Source organism: Nyctereutes procyonoides, unplaced genomic scaffold (genome assembly GCF_905146905.1).
Source record: "Nyctereutes procyonoides isolate TBG_1078 unplaced genomic scaffold, NYPRO_anot_genome, whole genome shotgun sequence".
NCBI classification, from domain to species: domain Eukaryota; kingdom Metazoa; phylum Chordata; class Mammalia; order Carnivora; family Canidae; genus Nyctereutes; species Nyctereutes procyonoides.
The window spans coordinates 38,435-60,884 of record NW_026574962.1 but is presented as its reverse complement, the minus strand read 5'-3'; the positions used below and the strand labels follow the sequence as shown (position 1 = coordinate 60,884).

At 38.5% G+C, this 22,450-nt stretch overlaps 1 protein-coding gene across 1 annotated transcript; it reads left to right on the top strand.

Moving 5' to 3' along the window:
• The first annotated feature begins 173 nt into the window (after nucleotides 1-173).
• On the top strand, nucleotides 174-21,410 carry LOC129506279 (UDP-glucuronosyltransferase 2B31-like). Its single transcript, XM_055319875.1, has 6 exons — nucleotides 174-940; nucleotides 6,033-6,181; nucleotides 14,089-14,220; nucleotides 16,137-16,224; nucleotides 17,072-17,291; nucleotides 20,901-21,410. Exons 1-6 carry the CDS (start codon nucleotides 217-219, stop codon nucleotides 21,178-21,180), a joined length of 1,593 nt encoding a protein of 530 aa, XP_055175850.1. The 5' UTR covers nucleotides 174-216; the 3' UTR covers nucleotides 21,181-21,410.
• Nucleotides 21,411-22,450: the final 1,040 nt, after the last annotated feature.

The window sequence follows — 22,450 nt, the reverse complement described above, 5'->3', positions numbered from 1 at the left end:
CGTCAAACAGACATTACACACATTTGCATACAAATGAAGTCATCTACTTTGACTTTTTCCACTTGCCGTCCAAACGCTCGGACAGTTCCTATAATGTATTTACTTTGGAAGGTAGGAGTTATATTTTAACTTCCTGATTGATTGCTCCTCGGATATAAGTGCAAGCAATGGTAGAAGAAGGCAGGAATTTCAGAAGAAGCAGCACATTCCACCAGGATGTCTATGAAATGGATTTCAGTTCTGCTGCTGCTCCAGCTGAGCTGTTACTTTAGCTCTGGGAGTTGCGGAAAGGTGCTGGTGTGGCCCACAGAATACAGCCATTGGATCAATGTAAAGACAATCCTGGATGAACTTGTCCAGAGGGGTCATGAAGTGACTGTTCTGACATCTTCAGCTTCCATTCTTGTTGATCCGAACAAATTATCTGCTATTAAATTTGAGATCTATTCTGCACATTTATCTAGAGGTGATTTTGAGGCTTTGTTCATAAAACTGCTCAACATTTGGATATATGATATGCCAAAAGATTCATTTTGGGCGTATTTTTCAGTAATGCAAGAAATTCTTTGGGAATATTATGAGTGTTTTCAGAAGCTCTGTAAAGATGTAGTTTTGAACAAGAAACTCATGACAAAACTACAAGAATCAAAATTTGATCTCATCCTTGCAGATACTATCGGACCCTGCGGTGAGCTGCTGGCTGAGCTCCTTAAAATACCTTTAGTGTACAGTCTCCGTTTCTCTCCAGGCTACGCATTTGAGAAACACGGTGGAGGACTTCCGCTCCCTCCATCCTACGTACCTGTTATTCTGTCAGAATTAACTGATCAAATGACATTCATGGAGAGAGTAAAAAATATGCTATATGTGCTTTATTTTGACTTTTGGTTCCAAACAATAAATGAGAAGAGTTGGAATCAGTTTTACAGCGAAGTCCTAGGTAAGTCATGGTTTTCATTAGTAACATGAAGTCTTAACTCTCCTAGTGCTAGGGAGAGAGTTTGTATAAGTACTAAGAGGGAGGAAATTTGTCTTCTAGAAGTGAAATGATGACAGGAAAATATAAAATGATCTCCCAAACACATGCAAAGACTTATATATGACAGGGCCAGTTAGAATCCCACTGTCCATTATGGGTACATCACACTCTAGGGAGTCAATAACTGACATTAGAGCACTGAGGAATTCTTGAACCAATGACATACCCATTCCATGTGTTTGTTTGTAATATCTTTAAAAAGGGGTTTCTGTGGTTTGCTTTTTAATTTTTTTCTCGGTAAAGTATTTTATCCTTCCTTTGTTGTTTATCAAATACAGGGTGAAAATATTACTTATGCTTGCGTTACTTTTTAGAAGAATTTTAAGTCACAGCATTTTGAATCACGATTTCCTGAATAACGCTCACCCCCACACAGGCATAAGTTTCTCCATTATCAACATCCCCCATCAAAGTGGTACATTTGTGGCAACTCATGAACCTACACTGACACATTATTATCATCCAAAGTTCATAGTTTACATAAGAGTTTACTCTCAGCTTGGTACATTTTATGAGTTTTAAAAATTTATAATGATACGCATCTGCCACTATTATATCAGAGTAGTTTCGCTGCTTTAAATTCTTCTCTACTATACTTATTTTCTATATATCCATTTTACTCTACTTTTTCCATCTTCAAAAAAATGGCATTAGAAATTGCACTATCTTGATGAAAGCAGGCATGTCAACTGAGGAGTCATATATTTCTAGTACGACTGTCTATAGTATTGAGGATATTATGTCCAGTTGTTTCTTCAGTTTCCTTAGTTAAGAATTAAAGTGTTGGGATGCCTGGTGGCTCAGCGGTTAAGCGTCTGCCTTTGGCTCAGGGTGTGATCCTGGGGTCCCGGGACAGAGTCCCACATCAGGCTCCCTGCATGGAGCCTGCTTCACCCTAAGCCTCTGACTCTGCCTTGCTCTCTCCATCTCTGTCATGAATAAATAAATAAATAAAATCTTTTTTTTAAAAAAGAGAATTAAAGTGATTACATATTACCTGAAAGATTTTTTCCATAATTTCCAAGAAAACGTCAGAGTTTTCTTGAAAAATTGAGGATCAAGGGAATAACTTGCTAAATTGTAGAAATTACACTGTGAACTCTAGGGAAAAGTGTTTTCATTAGTTAATTGACAGGGGAGCTCAAATAATTGTTTACATTTGCATCTGTCACTTTTGTAGCATTTCAGAATAAACAAATGCATGTTTAATTTGACAGTGGCTTAGGTTTAATAATGTTTTATGACTGTGAATAACTCCTTCATAATTCCTTCATCCATAGCCAATTAGAAGGCTCTGAGGTACAATGGCTACGTTAGACTCAGGAATCTATAGTATGAAGTTTCTAATGATTACATATTCTTTCACCAGGGCTTATAAATCCTGTTTTAGAGGTCTAAACACACACACGTTAACAAGTTCACATTAAAAAAAAAAAAAAAAAAAACTGTTACTGCCCTAAAGACAAAATGTGCCACGATTAAGAGTGCACATATGTATTTCCATACTTGTGGAAAATATTCCAGCTGTTACTTGCAAATATTGTTAATACATAGATATTATTAAGCTCCTAATATTAACTAATTACGATAGTAAATACAAGCCATACCCCCCAAAACTCACAGTTTTCTTGGAAAATCTCGGATCAAGGGAATAGTTTGCTAAATTGTAGAAATTACACTAAGGTGTTTCTTTCCATTGGTTAATTGATGGGGGGGGGGCTCAATGGTTTACATTTGCAACTGTTACTTTTGCAGAATTCAAGAATAAATAAATGTATGGTTTATTTCCATAGTGGCTTAGGTTAACAAATTATTTGGTTGTGAATGTACTACTGTGATGTGAGAATTGAGTCTCTTATACTTTGTCTTTCATATATACATATGATCAACAGATATATGCAAATATATATATTTGCATCAATACATGTTTGTATCATATATGTGTCTGTTAGCAAACTACAAATACTATTAAGCCTTTTTTATAACTAGTCAAAACTATTTTCAGAAGATTCCATAGTATATTAACATTCCATTACTCTCATTTCTTCTACCTGTTACTTGTTAGGAGATTTTTTTACTTTTTTGTTGACTCTTATTTTTCTACCAAGTTTTACTTTTTAATTCCAGGATAGTTAACAGAGTGTTATATTACTTTCAGGTGTACAATATAGTGATTCAACACTTCCATACATCACTCAGTGCTCATCACAATGAGTTCACTTCTTAATCCCCATCACCAGTGTTACCCATCCCCCACACTCACCTCCCCTCTGATAACCATCAGTCTGTTCCCTTCATTTAGAGTCTATTTCTTGGTTTCTCTCTGTCTTTTTGTATTTTGCTTGTTTGGTTGGTTCATTAAATTCCACATACGAGTGAAATCATATGGTACTCGATTTTCTCTGACTTATTTTGATTAACATCATAGTATTCTCTAGCTCCATCTGCGTCACTGCAAACCTCAAGACTTCATCCTTTTTTTTCTAAGATTTTTTTTTTTTAATTTATTTGAGAGGGAGAGAGAAAATGAAGCAGACTCCATACTGATTGCAGAGCTCCACTCAGGGCAGGATCCCAAGACCACAAGATCATAACCAGAGCCAAGACCAAGAGTTGGATGCTTAACCAACTGAGTCATCCAGGCACCCCAAGATTTCATTCTTTTTTATGGCTTAGTAATATTCATTGTATAAATATATCATTTCTTCTTTAGCCATTCTTCAGCTGATGGACACTTGGGCTGTTTCCACAATTTGGCTATTGTAGACAATGCTGCTGTAAACGACCAGGAGCATATGCCCTTTTGAATGAGTATTTTTATAATCTTTGGGTAAATACCTTGTAGTGCAAATCCTAGATCATAAGCTAGTTCTACTTTTACCTTTTTGAGAAACCTCCACACTGGTTTCCTGTGGCTTTAATTTGAGCCATTTTGCAAGAGGTGAGGTGATACCTCATTGCGGTTTTGATTTGCATTCCCCTGATGATGAATGATGATGAACATCTTTGCAAGTGTCTGTTAGCCACCTGGATGTCTTCCTTGGAAAAATAACTATTCAGGGCAGCCTGGCTGGCTCAGTGCTTTAGCACCACCTTCAGCCCAGGCCCTGATCCAGGAGATCAGGGATCGAGTCCCACATCAGGTTCCCTTCATGGAGCCTGCTTCTCCCTCTGCTTCTCTCTCTCTCTCTCTCCCTCTCTCTCTCTGTCAGTGTCTCTTATGAATAGATTAATAAAATATATTTTTTAAATGCCTATTCATGTCTTCTGCCCATTTCTTAACTGCGTTATTTGTTTCCTGGGTGTGGGTGTTGAGTTTGATAAGTTCTTTATAAATGTTGGAGACCATCTCTTTACTGAAAATGGCATTTGCAAATACCTTCTCCCATTCTGTAGGTTGCCTTTTAGTTTTGTTGGTTATTTCCTTGGCTGTACAGAAGACTTTTATCTTGATGAAGTCCCAATAGTTCATTTTTGTTTTTGTTTCCTTTTCTACCACCAACATGTCTAGTAAGAAACTGCTCTTGCCGAGGTCAAAGAGGTCACTGCGTGTTTTCTTCCCAGGATTTTGATGGTTTCCTGTCTCACGCTTAGGTCTTTCATTCCACCTTGAATTTATTTTTGTGTATACTATAAGAAAGTGGTCAAGGCAGCCCAGGTGGCTTAGCGGTTTAGCGCTGCCTTCACCCCAGGGCATGACTCTGGAGACCCTCCCAACTCAGACTCCCTGGGTGGAGACTGCTTCTCCCTCTTCCTGTGTCTCTGCCTCTCTCTCTGTCTCTCTCTCATGAATAAAAAAATAAAATAAAATGCAGAATATTAAAAAAAAAGAAAAATAGTGGTCCAGTTTCATTCTTTTGCATGTTGCTGTCCAATTTTCCTGACAACAAGAAACTGTCATTTTCCCATTGGATATTCTTTCCTGCTTTGTCAAAGATTAATTGCCCATATAATTGTGGGTTTATTTCTGCATTTTCTATGCTCTTCCATTGATCTATGTGTCTATTTTTGTGCCACGACCATACTGTTTTGATCACTATAGCTTTAGTATAACTTGAAGTCTTGAATTGTGATACCTCCAGGTTTTTTTTTTTTTTTTCTTTTTCAAGGTTGCTTTGGTTATTTGGGAACTTTTGTAGTTCCAACAAGTCTTAGGATTGTTTGTTCCAGTTCTGTGAAAAATGCTGTTGGTATTTTGATAGGGATCGCATTAAATCTAAAGATTGCCTTGGGCAATATAGACAGTTCAATACTATTCTTCCAAGTTTTGTACATGGAATGCTTTTAATCCTCAACTTCTTTCATCAGTATTTTATATATTTTATATATTTTATATATATATATATATATATATATATATCAGTATTTATTTATATTTTTTCAGAGTACAGGTCTTTCACCTCTTTGGTTAAGTTTATTCCTAGATACTTTATTATTTTTGGTGCAATGGCAAACAGGATTGTTTTCTTAATGTCTCTCTTCCACTGCATTATTAATACATAGAAATATAACAGATTTCTGTACACTGATTTGTATCCTGTGACTTTACTGAATTAGTTTATCAGTTCTAGGACTTTTCTGCTTAAGTCTTCAGGGTTTTCTATATACAGTATCATGTCATCTGCAAATAGTGACAGTTTTATTTCTTCCTGACCAATTTGGATGGTTTTATTTCTTTTCATTGTATCATTGCTGTAGCCAAGACTTCTAGTACTATGTTGAATAAAAGTGGTAAGGGTGGACATCCTTGTCTTGTGCCTGACCTTACCGGAGAAGCTCTCAGGTGTTGCCTATTGAGTATGATGTTCACTGTGGGTTTTCCATTTAAGCCTTTATTTTTGAGGTATGTTCCCTCGAAACCAACATTGCTGAGGGTTTTTATCATCAATGGCTGTTATACTTTGTCAAACGCCTTTTCTGCATATGTAGAAATGATCATATGCATTTTATCCTTTCTCTTATTGATGTGATCTGTTTGTTTTTTCCCCTTCAGGAAGACCCACTACACTATACGAGTTAATGAGGAAAGCTGATATATGGCTCATTCGATCCTACTGGGATTTGGAATTTCCTCGCCCATTCCTACCACATTTTGACTTTGTTGGAGGCCTCCACTGCAAACCTGCCAAACCCCTGCCTAAGGTAACTGTTTCTTATGTTTTGTTTCCTCTGGGCCATTTCATCAGTATTGTAGCTTAAAAATCTCATTCTCAACAATAGTCATGTGCCCCAACAATATCTGCAGGCAAATCTAATGTTTCCTTGCTGTCATTCCAACTTTTACACAATTCTCATTTGAGATCCGAAAGTTTGATGACTTAGAGCATTAACAGGTTTAATTAATCTATGAGAACATATGTTTTCCGCCACACACTAAGGCCAGACAAAATCTCAGTAAACCTGAGCACAGATAAAGCTACACTGTGTATATAATGAGGACCATAAATTCTGTATATTTAATAAAGACCAAATAATTTTACCACTTATATCTGAAAAAAATCTATAGTATAAAATTGCAATAGTAAACTCAGCATATAAGGTAATAATCTTTATGAAAAAAGCAATGATGTAATAAATTTTAAGTTGATATTGATCCTTCAAGACATAATTGATAAACAAGCATCCCTTACTGAATTCCTTGATGGTCTCTTCATCATGCTGGATGTCTACTAGAGGAATGAGCCACTGTGATTACATTAGCCCTTGCCCGGATTCCACAAAAGGCTAGATAAATAACCTTAATCGTATATAACTAGCTAATGAGTCTGTTAAACTCTGCAAAGGGTCTAATTACTCTGAAACTAAGATCTTATCCAATGGTTAACCTAATATCGATTTTGATTGCAAAATATTTAGGTGTATATGTAACTCTCTCAAGGTCTAAATCCTGACGTAAAACTAGCAAAAGTTATATTCAGTCTAACACAAGGGTCCACCAACAGATAAATCCATAAACAAAATGTATTTACACACAACGGAATATTCGGCCTAAAGTAGAAGAAAATTCTAACACATACTCTGACGTGGCAAATCTTCGGGATATTATGCAAAGTGAAGTGGGCAATCATAAAAAGACAAGTACTGTATGATTCCCCTGATATAAGGTATCCAGATCACTCAAATTCACAGAAATACAAAGTATAATGATGTTTGCTAATGATGGTCAAGGAGGGGGGATTGCTTGGTGGCTCAGCGGTTTAGCGCCTACCTTTGGCCCAGTGATCCTGGAGTCCCGGGATTGAGTCCCATTGGGCTCCCTGCATGGAGCCTGCTTCTCACCCTGCCTATGTCTCTGCCTGTCTCTCTCTCTGTGTCTGCCATGAATAAAAAAATAAAATCTTAAAAAAAATAAATATAAAAAATAATACAGATGTTCAAGGAGGGAATGGGTAATTGTTATATAATGGGTATTGAGATCAAGTTTAACAAGATGAAAAAGTTCTGGTGATTAGTTGACCTACAGTATAAAATATACAAACTATTGGACTGCATAGTCAGATATACTTAAAATAATTTTTATGTGTAGCTTATCACAATAAGGATAAATACAGGCATTACTCTAATAATTCTTGATAATATCTTTTATCTATCTTTAGCTGTTTGTACAAAAATTTTTAAAGATTTATTTATTGGAGGCAGGGCAAGATGGTGGAAGAGTAGGGTCCCCAGGTTACCTGTCCCCACCGACTTACCTAGGTAACTTTCAAATCATCCTGAAAACCTACAAATTCGGCCTGAGATTTAAAGAGAGAACAGCTGGAATGCTACATTGAGAAGAGTCTGTGCTTCTATCAGGTAGGAAGACAGAAAAAAAAAATAAAGAAATTGAAAGCATCCAAGGGGGAGGTGCTCCGCGAGGAGCCGGGCTGAGGCCCCGGCGAGAGCCCCCAGGACAGGAGAGCCTGGGCCCAGAGAAGCAGGAACTTCACCAACCTTCCCCGACAGAACTGTGCTGGCAGGGAGCTCGGGCAGGCTCCCAGGGGCACTAACAGCACCTGCGCCCCGGGGAGAGCTCGCAACACCCCGCAGTCGAGCTCCCTAAAGTGCTGGAGTGCGCTCTGTGGGGCCCCAGAAGCGGCTCAGGTGGTGGCTCCATGGAGAGGGGGCTGCACAGGCTGCAGAAGCTTGATTCCTGTGCTGCAGGCCCTGGATCCCAGGACGTCCAGGGGGCACAGCCCAGGATCCTGCGCTCCCCCCAGGGACAGGCAGAGGCCGGGAGGGCACAGGGCAGCCAGGACGTTCCTGCCCCCGGGTGGCCCCGAGCTGTACAGATCGGCGTCCCCTACCCCCCCGAGCATCCAGGCCCCTGAGTACTAGGAGCTGCGGTAGTTACTGCGATAGTTACTCCAGAGCTGGAGAGCTGGACGCTGCCACTGTTGTTGTTCCTCCTGGTGTCAACTTGTACCTGGGACAGAGCAGGGATGACAGGGAGCAGGGGCCTCACAGGATAAACAGCTCCCACTGAGCCGTGCACCTGGCAGGGGGTGGGGCAGCTCCTGCAGGTGCACACACCTGAGAATCAGCACAGCAGGCCCGTCCCCAAGAAGACCAGCTGGAAGGACAGGGGAAGACCATGTTCTCGACCAAGCAGCACTGGAAAGTTCCAGGGGAATCTGCAACTTACAGTATATAGAATCAGAGGATACCACTCCTTCTTTTTGTTTCTTGCTTGTCGCCCCCCCCTTATTTTTCTCTTTTTCTCCTTTATCCAGTACAACTTGTTTTTAGCCACTCTGCACTGAGCAAAATGACTAGAAGGAAGAACTCACCACAAATGAAAGAAACAGAAACAATACCACAGAGTTTCAGAATTTGGATTATAATTCTATGTCAGACACCCAATTCAGAAGCACAATTATAAAGCTACTAGTGGCTCTGGAAAAAATCAAAAGGATTCAAGAGACTTCATGACTGCAGAATTTAGATCTAATCAGGCTGACATTAAAAATCAATTAAATGAGATGCAATCCAAACTGGAGGTCCTAATGATGACGGTTAATGAGGTAGAAGAAAGAATGAGTGACACAGAGGACAACTTGATGGCAAGGAAGGAAGCTGAGGGAAAAAGAGAAAAACAATTAAAATAACATGAGGATAGGCTAAGGGAAATAAATGACAGCCTCAGAAGGAAAAATCTTCATTTAATTGGGATTCTAGAGGGCACCTAAAGGGCCAGAGGGCCGGAAAGTGTATTTCAACAAATCATAGCTGAAAACTTCCCTAACTTGGGAAGGGAAACAGGCAGTCAGATCCAGGAGATTGAGAGATCCCCCCTAAAATCAATAAAAACCTCTCAACACCCCAACATTTAATAATGAAACTTGCCATTCCAAACATAAAGACAAGATCCTTAAAGAAGCAAGAGACAAGAGATCCCTAATGATTATGGGGAAAAATATTAGATTAACAGCAGACCTCTCCACAGAGACCTGGCAGGCCAGAAAGGGCTGGCAGGATATATTCAGGGTCCTAAATGAGAAGAACATACAGCCAAGAATACTTTATCCAGCAAGGCTCTCATTCAGAATAGAAGGAGAGATAAAGAGCTTCCAAGATAGGCAGAAACTGAAAGAATATGGGACCACCAAACCAGCTCTGCAAGAAATATTAAGGGGGACTCTGTAAAAGAAAAAGGAAGCCCCAGGAAACAATCCACAAAAACAGGGACTGAATAGGTATCATGATGACACTAGGTTCATATCTTTCAATAGTAACTCTGAACATGAATGGGCTTAATGATCCCATCAAAAGGCACAGGGTTTCAGACTGAATAAAAAAGCAAGACCCATCTATTTGCTGTCTAAAAGAGACTTATTTTAGACATAAGGACACCTACAGTCTGAAAATAAAAGGTTGGAGAATCATTTACTATTCAAATGGTTCTCAAAAGAAAGGAGGGGTAGCCATCCTCATATCAGATAAATTAAAGTTTATCCCAAAGACTGTAGTAAGAGATGAAGAGGGACACTATATCATACTTAAAGGATCTATCCAAGGAGAGGACCTAACAATCATGAATATTTATGCCGTGAATGTGGGAGCTGCCAAGTATATCAATCAATTTGGTTGATATCAATCAATAACTTTGGTTATTACCAAAGTTAAGACATACTTAGATAATAATACACTTATACCTGGAGACGTGAACACAGCGCTTTCTACAAATGAGAGATCTTCTAAGCAAACATCCCCAAAGAAACAAGAGCTTTAAATGATACACTGGACCAGATGGATTTCACAGATATTTACAGAACCTTACATCAAAACGCAACTGAATACACATTCTTCTCAGGTGCACATGGAACTTTCTCCAGAATAGACCACATACTGGGTCACAAATCAGGTCTTAACTGATACCAAAAGATTGGGATTGTCCCCTGCATATTTTCAGACCACAATGCTTTGAAACTTGAACTGAATCACAAGAAGTTTGGAAGGATTTCAAACACGTGGAGGTTAAGGACCATCCTGCTAAAAGATGAAAAGGTCAACCAGGAAATTAGAGAGAAATTAAAAAGATTCATGGAAACTAATGAGAATGAAGATACAACCGTTCAAAATCTTTGGGATGCAGCAAAAGCAGTCCTGAGGGGGAAATACTTCACAATACAAGCATCCATCCAAAAACTGGAAAGAACTCAAATACAAAAGCTAACCTTACACATAAAGGAGCTAGAGAAAAAACAGCAGATAGATCCTACACCCAGCAGAAGAAGAGAGTTAATAAAGATTCGAGCAGAACTCAACGAAATCGAGACCAGAACTAACAAAATCAGGAGTTGGTTCTTTGAAAGAATTAATGAGATAGATAAACCATTAGCCAGCCTTATTAAAAAGAAGAGAGAGAAGACTCAAATTAATAAAATCATGAATGAGAAAGGAGAGACACCACCAATACCAAGGAAATACAAATGATTTTAAAAACTTATTATGAACAGCTCTATGCCAATAAATTAGGCAATCTAGAAGAAACAGACGCATTTCTGGAAAACCACAAACTACCAAAACTGGAACAGGAAGAAATAGAAAACCTAAACAGGCCAATAACCAGGGAGGAAATTGAAGCAGTCATCAAAAGCCTCCCAAGACATAAAAGTCCAAGGCCAGATGGCTTCCCAGGGGAATTCTATCAAACGTTTGAAGAAACCATACCTATTCTACTAAAGCTGTTCGGGAAGATAGAAAGAGATGGAGTACTTCCAAACTCATTCTATGAGGCCGTCATCACCTTAATTCCAAAACCAGACAAAGACCCCACCAAAAAGGAGAATTATAGACCAATATTCCTGATGAACATGGATGCAAAAACTCTCAACAAGCTAATAGGATCCAACAGTACATTAGGAATATTATTCATCATGACCAAGTGGGATTTATCCCTGGGATGCAAGGCTGGATCAACACTCATAAAGCAATCAATGTGATAGATCATTTCAACCAGGGAAAAAACAAGAACCATATGATCCTCTCAAAAGATGCAGAGAAAGCATTTGACAAAATACAGCATCCATTCCTGATTAAAACTCTTCAGAGTGTAAGGATAGAGGGAACATTCCTCAACATCTTAAAAGCCATCTACGAAAAGCCCACAGCAAATATCATTCTCATTGGGGAAGCACTGGGAGCCTTTCCCCTAAGATCAGGAACAAGACAGGGATGTCCCCTCTCACCACTGCTATTCCACATAGTACTAGAAGTTCTAGCCTTCAGCAATCAGACAACAAAAAGAAATAAAAGGCATTCACATTGGCAAAGAAGAAGTCAAACTCTCCCTCTTCACAGATGACATGATACTGTATGCAGAAAACCCAAATGACTCCACCCCAAGATTGCTAGAACCCATGCAGCAATTCGGCAGTGTGGCAGGATACAAAATCAATGCCCAGAAACCAGTGCCATTTCTATACACTAACAAGGAGACTGGAGAAAGAGAAATTAAGGAGTCAATCTCATTTACAATTGCACCTAAAAACATAAGATATTTAGGAACAAACCTAACCAAAGAGGTAAAGGATTGATACCTAAAAACTATAGAACACTTCTGAAAGACATTGAGGAAGACACAAAGAGATGGAAAAATATTCCATGCTCATGGATTGGCAGAATTAATATTGTGAAAATGTCAATGCTACCCAGGGCAATTTACACGTTTAATGCAATCCCTATCAAAAACCATGGACTTTCTTCAGAGAGTAAGAACAAATTATTTTAAGATTTGTGTGGAATCAGAAAAGACCCCGAATAGCCATGGGAATATTAAAAAAGAAAACCATATCTGGGCGCATCACAATGCCAGATTTCAGGTTGTACTACAAAGTTGTGGTCATAAAGACAGTGTGGTACTGGCACAAAAACAGACACATAGATCAATGGAACAGAATAGAGAACCCAGAAGTGGACCCTCAACTCTATTTTCAATTAATATTCGACAAAGCAAGAAAGACTATCCCCTGGAGAAAAGACAGTCTCTTCAATAAATGGTGCTGGGAAAATTGGACATCCACATGCGGAAGAATGAAAGTAGACAACTCTCTTGCACCATACACAAAGATAAACTCAAAATGGATGAAAGATTTAAATGTGAGACAATATTCCATCAAAATCCTAGAGGAGAACACAGGCAACAACCCTTTTGAACTTGGTCACAGCAACTTCTTGCAAGATACATCCATGAAGCCAAGAGAAGCAAAAGCAAAAATATGAACTATTGGGACTTCATCAAGATAAAAAGCTTCTGCACAGTAACAGACACAGTCAACAAAACTCAAAGACAACCTACAGAATGGGAGAAGATATTTGCAAATGACGTATCAGATAAAGGGCTAGTTTCCAAGATCTATAAAGAACTTATTAAACTCAACAGTAAAGAAACAAACAATCCAATTATGAAATGGGCAAGAGACATAAACAGAAATTTCACAGAGAAAGACAGAGACATGGCCAACATGCACATGAGAAAAATATTCCGCATCACTTGCCATCAGGGAAATACAAATCAAAACCACAATGAGATCCCAATTCACACCAGTGAGAATGGGGAAAATTAACAAGCAGGAAACAGCAAATGTTGGAGAGGATGCGGAGAAAAGGGAACCTTCTTACACTGTTGGTGGGAATGTGAACTGGTGCAGCCACTCTGGAAATCTATGTGGAGGTTCCTCAGAGTTAAAAATAAATCTACCCTATGACGCAGCAATTGCACTGCTAGGGATTTACCCCAAAGATACACATGCAGTGAAACGGCAGGACACCTGCACCCCGATGTTTCTAGCAGCAATGTCCACAATAGCCAAACTGTGGAAAGAGCCTCGGTGTCCACCGAAAGATGAATAGATAAAGAAGATATGGTCTATGTATACAATGGAATATTACTCAGCCATTAGAAACGACAAATACCCACCATTTGCTTCAACGTGGATGCAACTGGAGGGTATTATGCTGAGTGAAATACGTCAATCAGAGAAGGACAAACATTATATGGTCTCATTCATTTGAGGAATATAAAAATTAGTGAAAGGGAATAAAGGGAAAGGAGAGAAAATGAGTGGAAATATCAGTGAGGGTGACAAAACATGAAAGACACCTAACTCTAGGAAAGAACAAGGGGTAGCAGAAAGGGATGTGGGTGGGGTGTTGGGGTGACTGGGTATGGGCACTGAGGGGGCCATTGGCGGGAAAAGCACTGGGTGTTATGGTATATGTTGGCAAACTGACTCCATAAAAATTTTTTTAAAAGATTTATTTATTTATTTATTTATTTATTTATTTATTTATTTATTTATTTATTTATATGAGAGAGAGAGAGAGAGAGAGACTGCACATGGGGTGGGAGGGGAGCAGAAGGAGAGAGAGAACACCCAGGAAAGTCCCCACTGAGCACAGAGCTAGACACAGGGCTCAATCTCACAACCCCGAAATCATAACCTGAGCCCAAATCAAGAGTCGGATGCCGAAACGACTGAGCCTCCCACGCAACCTCATAGAAATTCTTTCAATAGTGTTTGCTATGCTGTTTCTCTTTTGTGATGGAGCAAATTTTTTCTTCACAGGAAATGGAAGAGTTTGTCCAGAGCTCTGGAGAAAACGGTATTGTGGTGTTTTCTCTAGGGTCAATGGTCAATAACATGCCAGAGGAAAGAGCCAATGTGATTGCATCAGCCCTTGCCCAGATTCCACAAAAGGTTAGATAAAGTACCTTAATTGTATACAACTACCTAATGAGGCTGTTAAACTCTGTAAAGGGCCGGATTACCCTTTCCTTCATGACATGAACATCATTATGATAGCTCCAGTTTATCTCAAACATGAGGAAAATATAAATGGCAGATGCTAAGTACTACAGAAGTTGTTTTGACAATAACTTTGGCATTAACATTGATGATTGGAAAAATATATTTATAGGACGTGCAGAGAAAAGCTTGGTATTCTAACGTATTGTGGGCAGGAATAGCAATCACCAAATTCTGTCTGTCATTCTTTCCATTTCCTTACAAGATCTGCATTCCTTTCAAGACTTCCAAGGGCACTGACTACCTCATAGCTGTTCTCAGAAAGGAGTTAAATTTCAACAGTTATGTTAAAGAGGATCTGATAAAAGTCTGAAAAGCACCCTGCAGTTTACACTTACCAGATAATCCAGGTTTCTCTTCCTTCCCCTAAATTTTGAGATAAGCCTCCTCAGTGTGCTGTGTAGAAAAACAATGCCCAGGGCTCACCAAACTATGTCTAGGCTTTCCTCCAGCCAAGATGACTTGGAAAAAGGGAAAAATTGACATGACTGATGGAATGGGCCCTATTACGAGTGAAAGAGTAAAATCAATGAAAAGGGGAAGATGGGTCCACTCCTCAAGGTGACCCAGTGCTTAGTAATATCTGGTTCCAAAGGACTCTAACTTATTGGAATAATAACTGCTCCCGATGAAGGAAGGAAAAAAAATACATATTAAGGAGTCAACCAGAAACAACCTAGCATGGGAAAGTTTCACATGCCTCTTTCTGCATAAACTACAATAGTAAATTATTTTCCAATATATAGAATGCACCTGGAGTATTTGGGTATTTGTGAGCTACTTTCCGGTCACTGTAATAGTTTCTCCTTATGCTAATTTTTGCTTACTATCGCAAGTTATTTTAACATTCATATAGCAAATATATGCTAACCAATGCAAACTATATTCCAGTTATGAGGATTGCTGGGAAATTCTAAAATCAGAATCTATTTTAATATGGCAATGGAAATTGCTTGGGCATAGATTTCATATCAATCAATGCTGTCAATGCTTTGTAGTGCATCATTGACATGTCAACAACCAGTTCAATAAAACTTAGCACCACTACACTTTTGGAGTTTTTTTGACACGTACACTGTTATTTCTGAAATGCCAACAGGCTTTTCTTCCCACATGTAAAGAACTGCCAAACCAAGAAATACTAATAATAATCTGCATTCATCTAAAAAAATTACCTTTTTCTTGGAAGTAGTGCCTAATCATTAGTAAAGTGAAAGTTAAACGTACTTAGGAGAAATTATTGATATTAATGAATTACTAATAAGCAGAATTACTTGTTTCTCACAAGCAGCAGATTGCACATTTAGCTTTTTTGTGTGTCAAAACATGGAAAACTCAAATAAAATAGCTTAAGGAACAAGTCGCTATGAACAAGTGGATATAAGGGAACGTCCTTCTGTGTCACTTAAAAAGTTGTAAATAGGTTGGTATTACATTGGAAGATGAAAGCAATGATAACAGACAAAGGTGTGGATCTTAGTAATTTCCTACTCGTTTGCACTAGAATTATAATAACTGCCTAAAAATTTCTTAAATGCTTGAATTTGTCCTTGATAATCTCATCTGTCTAATCCTCATGTGTGAAATATTATGATTACATTCATACTTGCTTGAATATAAAAATAAGTAACAAAATGGGGGTATTCTTACTATACTAGGGTTATAGTAGTCTCATTTTTAATATCTTTTGTCCTTGTTATTTATCAGTCAATGAAAGGAGTCTAACTAGATTATCTCTTAATTTTTAAAATGTTCACAAGCTATAACTTCAAAGTTCAAGTCATGAAATAAGGTATTTTCTTTAACAGGTTCTATGGAGATTTGATGGCAAGAAACCAGACACCTTAGGGCCAAATACTCGGCTGTATAAGTGGCTTCCCCAGAATGACCTTCTTGGTAAGAATCTGGAAAATACTGAATTGAAAGTAATCCTAACAAAATGGTAACAGTTCACCAAAAAGCAATCTGACTGAGCATTTACTACTCAAAAACTCAAAACTAAAACTTAACTTTCTTATATTTATTTTGCAGACCTAGAGGGAAAAAGAAAACCAACAACAGTTGGCATGTTGTTATACACAGTCCCATTCCTTATGGCCAGAATCAAAGTATCTGTATTTCAGCTGTAATTACTTCTCCCACATAATTTGTTACTACCTACCTAGAACATCGCTCTGTCTCTGAACCTTCCCACCTTGTTCCTATCCTTTCTCCTTCTGCATGGGTATTCAGTGCCAATGAAAAACAATAGCCTCTCTTTTATTACCAGGGACTCTACATTTTCTCTAGAAAAATACCATAATCTTTTCCATGAAGTCACAACACATTTCACGATAAAGTGCTATCTTTCCTTCCCCTATTTGAGCCACCACCATCACACTTCCTGCTGCCTTGACACCCTACATGTGAAACTCAATGACTACTGTGTCTTTAAGAGAATATGTTCTAACATGCCACCTCCCTTTCTTTTTTTTTGCACCCTTTCCCCTTTTTTTGGTGATAACCAGAATGTTATCGTTCAATCTGTCTGCCCAGCAATCTTGTATTCATTTTTCAAGTGACAAGTACCACACCAATCTTCATTTACCTCTCCAGCACATTTATGTGCTTCTTGCGCTGAGAGCCCAAAGACATTTTAATGCTGTTTCATGTTTATATAATAACATTTGTCTTATGTTGCCCAATTCTCATTTCATTTCTGAGACTTACAGTTAATAATGTGCTGAGATTCATCCAATCCTAGGTCATCCGAAAGCCAAAGCCTTTATAACCCATGGTGGAACCAACGGCATCTATGAGGCGATCTACCACGGGATCCCCATGGTGGGCATTCCCTTGTTTGCCGATCAAGCTGATAACATTGTTCACATGAAAGCTAAGGGAGCAGCTATCAGACTGGACTTCAGCACAATGTCTAGTGCAGACTTGCTCAATGCATTGAGGACAGTCATTAATGACCCTTCGTGAGTATTACATTTTTTTCAATAGACAGAATTTATCGATAGATTATCAATAGATTATCGATAAACAGTCAATGGTGGCTGTGAGTTTCCTCCCATTCTTAAGAGGCTAATTTGGAAAGAAGCCAAGTGATAGAACTGATCTGAAATCTACTTTTATTTTCAACCAGACATTTATTTCACAGTTGCATTTAAATCCCTTTGACTTAATGGGCAACCAATTATTACAACAATTTTCTACATACACAAATGCAAACGATTATATAGTAACTGTAAGAACATTTCAAAGTTCCTATGATAGAAACCATAGAATGAAAGAATGAAGAACTTGAAGTCATGTACAGTGACTTTCAATTCAGTACCAAAATTTCCAAAGCTATAAATCTCTTTTTGCTCAAACATTGATTTTGGTTCTTATTGTTAATATATTTTATAATATGTAATTTGTGTACCATAAAACTAAAAGTATAAAATTCAAATATATGTAGTGTATTATGGAATTATGAAACCATCACCATAATCTAAGTTTGGGACATTTTCATTAGCCCAGAAGAAATCACATACGACTGACTTAGGAGTCTTTGCCCATTTCTCTTGCCTCAAGTAAACATTAATCTACTTGTGTCTCTACAAATTGCTGTGTTCTGGGTGTTTCATACAAGTGGAATCATACAACTTATGGGCTTTTGCATGTGGCTTCTTTCATTTGGCATGTTTTTGAGTTTCATTCGTGTGGTCGTTTTGTATTGCTGCATGATAAATATCCTATGGTATGGATATGCAACAGTCTATCCATGTATCAGTTCGTGAACATTTGGGTTATTTCCACATTTAGGTATTATAAATATTGCTACACATTTATGGTGTGAACAAAATTTTTCACTTCTTTTGGGTAGACATCTAGGAGTAGAATTTTGGGTAGACATCTAGGTCACAGATTATCTCCATGAGGAGCTGCCAAATTGATGTCCAAATAAGTTGCACTATTTTACATTTCCGCCAGCTAAGTAAGGGAGATTCAAGTTCTCCACATCATTTTCAACACTTGCTATCATCTTTTTTATTACAGCCATCCTAGTGGGTCTCTCCTTGTGGTCTTCATTTCCATTTCTCTTACAGCCAAACTTATTAAACATCTTTTCATGTACTTATTGTCATTCACATATCAGAAATACTGAAAAAAATGTATTATGGGGAGAAAATGGTAGAGTAATTGCATAATAAAAATACCTTAAAACAAGAGAGAAAGGTAAAGAAATATAAGGCAGGTTGGCCAAATAGAAAAGAAAACAGAATAAGACAGTAGATGAAAATATAAATATGCCAAGACATTAAATCTAAACAGACTAAATAATTTAAAGACAGAGAATGTCAGAACACCTTTTTAAAACTATATGCCAGTTATAAGACATGTTCAAATAGAAATGCGCAAAGGAGTGTAAGTACGAAGAAGGTAGGAAATGATCTATTCTAGCAGTAACCGCAGAAAGATGTTGGACCCATGCTAATATCAGACACACTAGTCCAGAATCACCAACAAAAATAAAGAGAAGTATTTCATAATGATGAATAGATTGATCTTTCAAAACAGAACAAATTACCAATTAGTGACGCCTACTACAAGAAACATCCAAATGCAGTAGAAGTGGGCCAAAGAACAAACATTCAAATTTACAGTCATAATATTGAAATTTTTAAAAATTATTTATTTATTTATTTATGATAGTCACACAGAGAGAGAGAGAGAGAGAGGCAGAGACACAGGCAGAGGGAGAAGCAGGCTCCATTCACCGGGAGTTCGACGTGGGATTCGATCCCGGGTCTCCAGGATCGCGCCCTGGGCCAAAGGCAGGCCCCAAACTGCTGCGCCACCCAGGGATCCCTTAATATTGAATTTTTAAACATCTTTCTCAGTAACATAGAGAAATAAGATCAAAACAAGGGAAAAAAGATAACAAGATAATGGAAGGGAGAAATACTTAAGTGTTTTGAAGGACACAATTTAAAAATGCAACCCATCTGACATATACATAAAACAACAGAGAATACCCATTTTTGAAGAATGGAATAGATACTGGAATTAACTGTACATGGGCCATAAACCAAAAGGAATTTTGAAAAATATAAATCATCAAGAGCACACTGTTCAGCTCTACTGGGATTCACTTAGAATCATCAAAAAGAAAGACAACTAAAACCTCTCTACATTTTGGAAATTCAGCAATATCCCTCTACATAACTCAGCCGATAAAGAAATCATACTCATACATACACCTCTTCTCAGCAATTCCACTTCTACACATACACAAACACATGTACAAACATGTAAATCAAAAGATACAAGGCTTTTATGGCAGCATTAGTAGTAATGGCCAAAAGATTATTAACACAAATGGCTATTGATCGTTAAATGATGAAATAACCTGTGCTATTGCCAAACAATGGAATACCATACAGTGCTAGAATTACCCAACAACTCTTACACAAAAGACCAAAGGAAATGAGTGCTCACTTCATATTCTAATATATAAATAATAAAAACTAATCTATGATGACTAAAAGGATCAGGGCAGATGGGGTGCTTCTGGGTAGCTTGTGACACCCTATACCAGTATCTTAGTAGTAGGTACATTATTACATCCACTTCACAATAATATTCCAGCTAATTTTGAATGTATGGGTATTCCGTGAGACTATGTGCATGTTTCTTATGTAATACGCCTAAAGGTTATTTTGGAAAATAAAACATGTTTTCAAGTCCTGGGTTGCAAATAGCAAAACACATACACATAGACAAAAACAGAACAAATGTCTCAAGGTGCCAGGATAGTGTGGCCCAGAAAAGTCTCTCTGAGACGGGACACAAAGCTGGGTCATCCATCCAGAGGTAGAAGCAGCCTTGGGGTGTGGCAGGGAAGTGTCCAGCAGAGACCGAGGAGCCAGAAAGTGCAAAGGTGCTGGCTGAGGTGGGATACGTCTGGCAACTTCAGTGAACTGCTAGCAAGCCTCTGTGCCTACAGCAGAGTGTACCTGGGACAAAGTGACAGGAAACGAAGTTGCCCGGTGTCTGTATTTGCAAGATCCTAGAGTCCAAAATCCATATTTGAATTTTACTGTAGGTAGTGAGAAGCCAGTTGGAAATTTTTAGTAGGGAAGTGTCATAATCTGATGTCGGTTTTCAAAAACCAGACTGGCTACATGATGGAAAATAAAGAGTAGAGGATAGAAGAATGGAAGGATGAGGACCGGTGAGGCAGCATTTTACTCACCATGACGCAATTCCCTTTCCTGCTTCATGAGGATCATTCTAGAAGTGCATTCCCACCATCTCTTTTACAGCTGTTACAATGGCTCGTATCCTTTTCTCTGTTAGAAAAGATCAATTATCCTAACTTCCATTTTTACTTTTCAAAACGTTCGTCACTCAGAAAATTCCAATTTAAAAGCCAAATCTCCTCTGAGGACCCAAATAAAAAACACACGACTTCTGTAATTCTACGGCACTTGTTTTGAATCATTTGTATGGCACTTTTCAAAAACCTTTCATGGGAATTCTTTGATTTGGCAAATTAACTTCCTTTCAATGCCGGCATCTTTACGTTTCTCCCTTAGGTACAAAGAGAATGCTACGAAATTATCAAGAATTCACCACGATCAGCCTATAAAGCCCCTGGACCGAGCAGTCTTCTGGATCGAGTATGTCATGCGCCACAAAGGAGCCAAGCACCTGCGGCCGGCCTCCCATGACCTCACCTGGTTCCAGTACCACTCCTTGGATGTGACTGGGTTCCTGCTGGCCTGTGTGGCAACTGCTATGTTTGTCACCACACAATGTTGTCTGTTTTGTTGTCGGAAGGTCGCAAAAACAGGGAAGAAGATCAAAAAGGAGTAGTCGTATCTGAGGCCTCCAGCTGGTCTGCCTCCTAGGTGGGACTCCTCCAGTTTATGCCAGCAAGGAGTTATGATGTCAAGGTCCCTTCCCCTGTGAAGAAACGACTCCTCACAACTTAGCTTCTGAGATCAACTCTGCTCTCAAGGGATTTATTGCCTGTTTAAGAGTTAGAAATATGTCATGCCAACAGAAAAACTGGCAAAATTAAATTAAATTAAAATAAAACTCTACAGGAATTTACCGAAACTTATTATTCTAAATGAAAAGTCATCCCTCTCCAAAAATTACTGAGCTTACCTGTGTTTCCAACATTGGGCATGGATATAAGAACATTAAGTAGGCTATTCACAGTATCACTGTTACTGTGCAAATACTCCGAATATTTTAACTTCATTTTGGTGCAAAATTTGTCGTTTCGTCCTTTGCTAGAGAAACTACAGGTACTTAAAGTTGTATAAAATGACTTACCCATCCATTTTGTTTTGGGTGACCACTAATTCTCCTTGGCTTTTATTGTGTACCCAGCCTGAGCATCACTCCCTACCCTAGGACATGGCAAGTTGATGGCCTTCAACCACCTTGTCAGTATCCTGTGGAATGTATGTGAATTTAGAAATATAACAGCTGTTTCCTATTATAAAACTGAGCTATTGGGCACCTCAGTCCATTAAGCTCCTTACTCTCGGTTTGAGCAGAGGTCATGGTCTCAGAGTTGTGGGATCAAGCCCTGCATTCGGCCCTGTGCTCAGCTTGGAGTCTGCTGGAGGTTATCTCCTTCTCCCTCTCCTTCCCCTTCTATTTCTCCACCACTCACAAGCATGCTCTCTTTCTCTCTCTCTCTCTCAAGTAAATAAAACCTTAAAAAAAAAAAAAAGCTGAGTTAATGTATGATAGATTGGTTTCATTAGCTTACTCTCTTTACCTCACAGTCCTTTAAAACAATTCACCTGGTGGCTTACACTCTCATTTTACCCTTTGATTATGGATATAAAGTTTCACTTGTAGGTTGGATAGTATAGAATATGCTCCCTAGAGGAACTTACTAAATTTTCACTCTCCCCTACGGTGGGGGTACCTAGATGCATCTTCTCTTTTGAAACCAGACACATTATCACTTTGCTGTTACAGATATGGTGAGCAATTCAATGAGTTAGTTCAATGCAGTTTGAAATCATGATCATTCTGTATAACCATACTTCAGAGGAGCATGACTCATTCTTTCTCCTTCCTCAGCAGCCTGCTTGCCCTTCCATCTTTTCCATTGACATAA